General features: G+C 41.2%; 1 protein-coding gene across 1 annotated transcript in view; it reads right to left on the bottom strand.

Moving 5' to 3' along the window:
• Window positions 1–6,031, bottom strand: part of LOC116673800 (CLIP-associating protein 1) — a gene marked incomplete in the record, with an annotated part of 89,945 nt that overhangs the window by 54,180 nt on the left and 29,734 nt on the right. Inside the window, 6 exon segments of the mRNA XM_032506069.1 lie at window positions 108–185; window positions 1,285–1,344; window positions 2,158–2,228; window positions 3,430–3,565; window positions 4,564–4,709; window positions 5,295–5,387. Coding sequence (XP_032361960.1) covers window positions 108–185; window positions 1,285–1,344; window positions 2,158–2,228; window positions 3,430–3,565; window positions 4,564–4,709; window positions 5,295–5,387 — 584 coding nt within the window.

Below are 6,031 nucleotides of genomic sequence, written 5' to 3'. Positions count from 1 at the left end.
AATAAAATAAAATAAAATTAAATGTCTTAATATTATATTTCCCTTAGTCGCCGTTTGTCAACTCTCAAGCTGCAGATGTGAGTGTGAAAACATAACACGCAGCTTACTTTCTGGCCACGGAGCGAGCTTCTGCATCTGCATCGTGGATCCCTTTCTTTATCGTCTCCATCAACACTGTTCCATGTCTGCAAAGGTGGAGGAAAAAAAGAGGAAAATCTGAGCTAATACATATAATAAAACATCAAAGGTTTATAATGAAGTCGGTAAAACCCCCGAGACAAGCAGCTGAACAAGAACCTTTTCAAATAATTGAGAATTTCTTTGTATAAATCGGGAAAATATCAGATTAAAGAATTAATAAACAGTTGTTGGGCACACACAGACACACACACACACACCAACAAGTACACACACACACAACACGACCGACACACAAAGATGGGTCCCAGATGATCCAAGAGTTTTCTGGGCAGTTTCCTGCCAGCTGATTTTGCTTTCTTTAGAACATTAAGTCGTTTGATTTGTATTTGGGCCATATTTTACACACACACACACACACACACACCCACACACACACACACACACACACACAGACAAACACACAGACACACACCACACCACACACACAAGATGGGTCGATGAGATCCAGAGAGTTTTCTGGGCAGTTTCCTGCCAGCTGATTTGGCTTTTCTTTTAAATAGAGTCTGGATTTGTATTTGGCCATATTTACACACACACACCACACACACACCACACACCACACACACACACCACACACACACCACACCACCACACACACCACACCACACACACACCACACACACACACACAGACACACAGACGGGTCGTGAGAACCAGAGAGCTCCCCTGGTCCTGTTGGGGTGAGGGGTTTCAGCTCGGGTTTTCTCCCTGGAGGCATGGTAGCAGCAGGAAAGAAACACATGGGCTTTCTGGAGGCAGACAGAGATCCCGACCCCACCCCCACCCCCCACCCCCAGACCAGAGATCCCGACCCCCCACCCCCCCATAGCCATGGAAAGTGCTGAGATAGACCCACAACCTGCTGGTGTTCACATTTCCCGACAGGCAGCATGCCGAATTTTAAGCCATTCACAAGTCACCATTTTATGCTTATTGTACAAATATCTGCTATATATAATATATCTGTTATATATAAACTAGCTTTAGTAGCTATATACAGTTATATATCAGTGTTATTATTACTGATGGAGCTAAACACCAATCTCTTGTCTTGAGATGACGTGCTGTGTGATCTTTTGTCACCTCTCCAGAGAGCTGGTCTGCCACTCCTGCTGCAGCAGGTCCAGGAACTCAAAGCAGCGCCTGCACCACAGAAGAAGAACTGTTAAAGTCGGATCGGACATCCATTCATTTCTATATTTTATTTTCATAGAAATATCATCAGAGAACCAACAACAAAAACTAAATACACAAATTAAGTTAAAGCATGTAAACATAAAATTGAAATAGATAAATAAATAAATAAAAAATGCAAAAATAAAGAATATTAAAGTCAAAGAATTTTTTAATTACAAAAATTAAAAATATTAAAATAAAAAAAGTAAATTTAAATTTAGATAAACAAACTGAAAATATTTAAAAAAATTATTTTTATAAAACATAAAATTCAAAATACAGATAAATACAATAAAATACAATTAATATACCTAAATATAAATGCAAAAATTAAACGGTGTATAAAAGTAGAACATTATAATAAATACAAATTCTTAAAAAAAACTTAAAGTATATATAGTAAGTATATAAACATTTATAAAAACTAAAAAAACTAAAATATTAGTACATAAACCCAGTGATATATTACATGTAATAAAATAAATGAAATACAAACATAATATATCATTTAAGTTAATCTTAAATTTAAATAAACAGCAAAAACAAAAATAGAAATATCCAAATAACATAAAATAAAATAAAATAAAATTAACTACTGTGTCTCTCACCTTCTCAAATATTAGTATTTAAACCCAACGATATATAACATGTAATAAAATAAATGAAATACAAACATAGTAGATAATTTAAGTAAATCTTAAAACTAAACAAACAGCAAAAATAGAAATATCGGAGTAAAATAAAATAAAATAAAATAAAATAAAATAAAATGTCTCTGACCTTCTCACAGCCACAGATTTGGAGGAACAGTTGCTGGTGATGATGGGGATGAGACGGGGGTAGTGTGTGTGCTGCAAGACAGACAAAAACTAGCGTCAAAACCTCAGAGACGGAGACTAAAAAAACACACTTGTTTTTAAAAAAAATTACACTTAAGTGTAAAAAAATTACACTTAAGTGTAAAAAAATTACACTTGTTTGTAAAAAAAAAATTAATAATTAATTTAATAAGTAATTTTTTTTACAAACAAGTGTAATTGTTTTTACAAACAAGTGTAATTTTTTTTTACAACAAAAAACAAGTGTGTTTCTTTTTTTTTTACAAACGTTTGTAAAAATGTACACTTGTTTGTGAAAAAAATACAAACAAGTGTGTTTTTTTTTTTACAAAGTTTGTAAAAAAATTACACTTGTTTGGAAAAAACAAACAGTGTTGTTTTTTTTACAAGTTTGTAAAAAATACACTTGTTTGTGAAAAAAATGACACTTGTTTGTAAAAAAAATTACACTTGTTTGTAAAAAAAAATTACAACACACTTTGTGAAAAAAATTACACTTGTTTGTGGTATAAATTACACTTGTTTGTGGTATAAATTACACTTGTTTGTGGTATAAATTACACTTGTTTGTGAAAAAAATTACACTTGTTTGTAAAAAAAAATTACACTTCTTTGTAAAAAAAAATCAAATACTATGAGACTAAATAAAACACCCAAATAATTCAATGAAAGTAATGTTGTATAATGTATGGAATCATCCATGGTTTTTTGGGGCAATTTGGTTGAAAGAAATCCATATTTCTGATCTAAAACACTTGGAAATGGGTCAATTTGACCCGAGGACAACACCAGGGTTAAGCTGTTGTTAGATTAGTACTTCTCCGTTTCCAATTGTAAGGGTGGACCTTTGTTTTTCTCCTGTTTTCTCAGACAGGGAGGTAAGTCATTGTTATTCTTTTGGCCATATTTTGGGCTCTTTAGGTTGATATCTTACTCTCTAGACCGTGTTTTGTTTGTTATTTTCGTGCATGGCCACCCTGAAGCTTTATGTAAGTTACATATATCTGTGTAATCGTAAGGGATATTTAATGTATTTATTTTAATGTCACATAAAGAGATCGCGACAACAAAACAGGTTTTGTGGCTGCTTGGGGGGACGGGGAGGATGGGGTCTTTCTTCTGGTTCATGTTGCGTCCTAAGCCCCCCCCCCGCCCCTCCAACCTAGACTGGAATACATCATCATAAAATCATCTCAGTAAAGCGTCCACGTACTCGGAGGATGAGGCGGATGGTGGCGATGCCGGAGGTAGCCATGACTTTGGCACTGTTGGGGACCAGGTTCAGGAGGGTCGGCATGATGGCCTCTGCCGCGTGGTCGAACCGGCTGCCCAGCACCAACGACAGGTGGCTGATGGGAAAAGAGCAGAGCGGACACTCGGGTTAAACCACATGGGCAACAAGAAAACTGTGTGGTATAGAACGACAACAAGCAAAAAAAAAACCATGAAGATTGTTCCTTAAACAACAATGTTGATAAAAATAAATCACTAAATGGTTTAGGGCCAAAATACATTTCTGATCTGCTACTACATTATGACCCCCCCAAGACCTCAAAGGGGGTCTGGGACAGGTCTGCTACTACACTATGACCCCCCCAGACCTTTCAGGTCATCTGGGACAGGTCTGCTACTACACTATGACCCCCCCAGACCTCTCATGTCATCTGGGACAGGTCTGCTTACTACACTATGACCCCCCATAGCCTCTCAGGTCATCTGGGACAGGTCTACGCTTACACTATGACCCCCCCAAACCTAGTCATCTGGGAAAGGTCTGCTACGACACATGACCCCCCCAACCTCAGTCAGGATCCTCTGGACAGTTCTACTTTCTGTCCCCAAGTCAGAACTAAACGTGGGGGGGGGGCAGGTTTCAGTTTCTATGCTCCTCATATCTGGAATAAACTCCCAGAAGAGCCTGTAGATTCTGCTGCTACTCTCGTTCTTTTAAATCAAGAGACTGAAGACCTTTTGCTTTTTGATGTTGCCTTTCTTTAAATTATGTTCATTTCTTAAATGTTTAATTTCTTATGCTGCACTGTAACTTTCATTCAGTTTTCATTTTTGTTGTTGTTATCTTTTAACTGTTTTTTTAACTGATTTTGTGTAAAGCACTTTGAATTGCCCCGTTGCTGAAATGTGCTCTACAGATAAAGCTGCCTTGCCTTGCCTTAAACCTTAAATGTGCGTTACTTGGGTCACCCATCCTTCTCCAAGTTACAGCAATCACTCCATTTGCTTTGCAAACACCATGTTTTATTTAATTAAGATTTGTTCACAACGCGTTACATTCAGCCGTCTGTATGTGTTGCAGCAGATTTGAAGGGAAACCTCCAGGTGGTCTTACCTCAGAGTGAGGCACGCCTCTCTGACCACCTGAGAGCGGAGGTCCTTTGCGGACAGTTTGAACGCCGCCTCCATCAGCCGCAGCTGCTGCGGAAACCCGTCAAACTCCACCGCGCCGGCCAGGAGCAGCGAACGCACCTTCTTCAGCTGGACCACGAGATGAGAAGAAACAGCAGTCAACAACAAGACATTTAACCCTAACTGATCACCTTTTATATATATATATATATATATATATATTTATGTCTTTTCCTCCAAGGCAGTTCTGGTGCTGGTTCGGACCGGTTCTTTGCTTTTCCACACAAATAACCCTGGTTCTGGGCCAAGAAACCAGGTTCCAACTCAGCACCAACGTAGCGCTGGTCTAAAGATAAGAACCGGTTACGTCAGGTGCTGGGGGGGGGTGGGCGGGGTTATCATGACGTTTGAAAACCAAAACTTCTGGTCGCCATTTTGAAAACCCCGGTCAGCTGTTAACCTTAGAGAGATGTTAATGTTAGATGTGGACATGGATGGGAAACCAGAACCACCGTGGTCTGGGCCAAGAAACCAGAACCACCATGGTCTGGGGAGGAAACCACCGGTCTGCTGGCTCTCAGGCTGGGGAAGATCCAGCTGCTTCTTAGAGAACTGGAGAGTAGAACCAGCACCGAACTGGCAAGGGCACCAGAACCAGCACCTGGTTAGCCTTGGTAGAAAAGACATAATAGTGAGATGACTGAGAGGTCTTACAGCTGCCACTCGGAGCTCCCAGTCCCTCTTATCGTCTGACAGCACGTCTCGGATCTTCGTCATGGCCTCCTCAACCTCCCTGTTGGAGTAGATCTGCAGGAAATGAATGAAGGAGAGGTTAGATGAGAGGAAAACAAGGACAAAAAACACTGGACAACGCTGAATGTGTGATATTTAATTATCCATCTTCATCCGGTATTGGGTCTCGGGGGCAGAAGCTCCAGCAGGGGACCCCAAACTTCCCTTTCCTGAGCCACATCAACCAGCTCCGACAGGGGGATCCCGAGGCGTTCCCAGGCCAGGGTGGAGATATAATCCCTCCACCTAGTCCTGGGTCTTCCCCGAGACCTCCTCCCAGCTGGACGTCCCTCCACCTAGTCCTGGGTCTTCCCCGAGACCTCCTCCCAGCTGGACGTCCCTCCACCTAGTCCTGGGTCATCCCCGAGACCTCCTCCCAGCTGGACGTCCCTCCACCTAGTCCTGGGTCTTCCCCGAGACCTCCTCCCAGCTGGACGTGCCTGGACCACCTCCCTAGGGACCCTCCCAGGGGGCATCCTCACCAGACGCCCGAACCACCTCAACTGGCTCCTTTCGACGTGAAGGAACAGCAGCTCTACTCCAACCCCCCCCCACGGATGACTGAGCTTCTCACCCGATCTCTAAGGGAGACGCCAGACCCCCCATTTCGGCCGCTTGTACCCTGGATCTGGTTCTTTGGGTCCTGACCCAGCCTTCAG

The sequence above is a fragment of the Etheostoma spectabile genome, chromosome 24, assembly GCF_008692095.1.
Source record: "Etheostoma spectabile isolate EspeVRDwgs_2016 chromosome 24, UIUC_Espe_1.0, whole genome shotgun sequence".
Lineage (NCBI taxonomy): Eukaryota > Metazoa > Chordata > Actinopteri > Perciformes > Percidae > Etheostoma > Etheostoma spectabile.
Note: the sequence above shows the minus strand (reverse complement) of the source record. Positions and strands in the feature narration are given on the sequence as shown.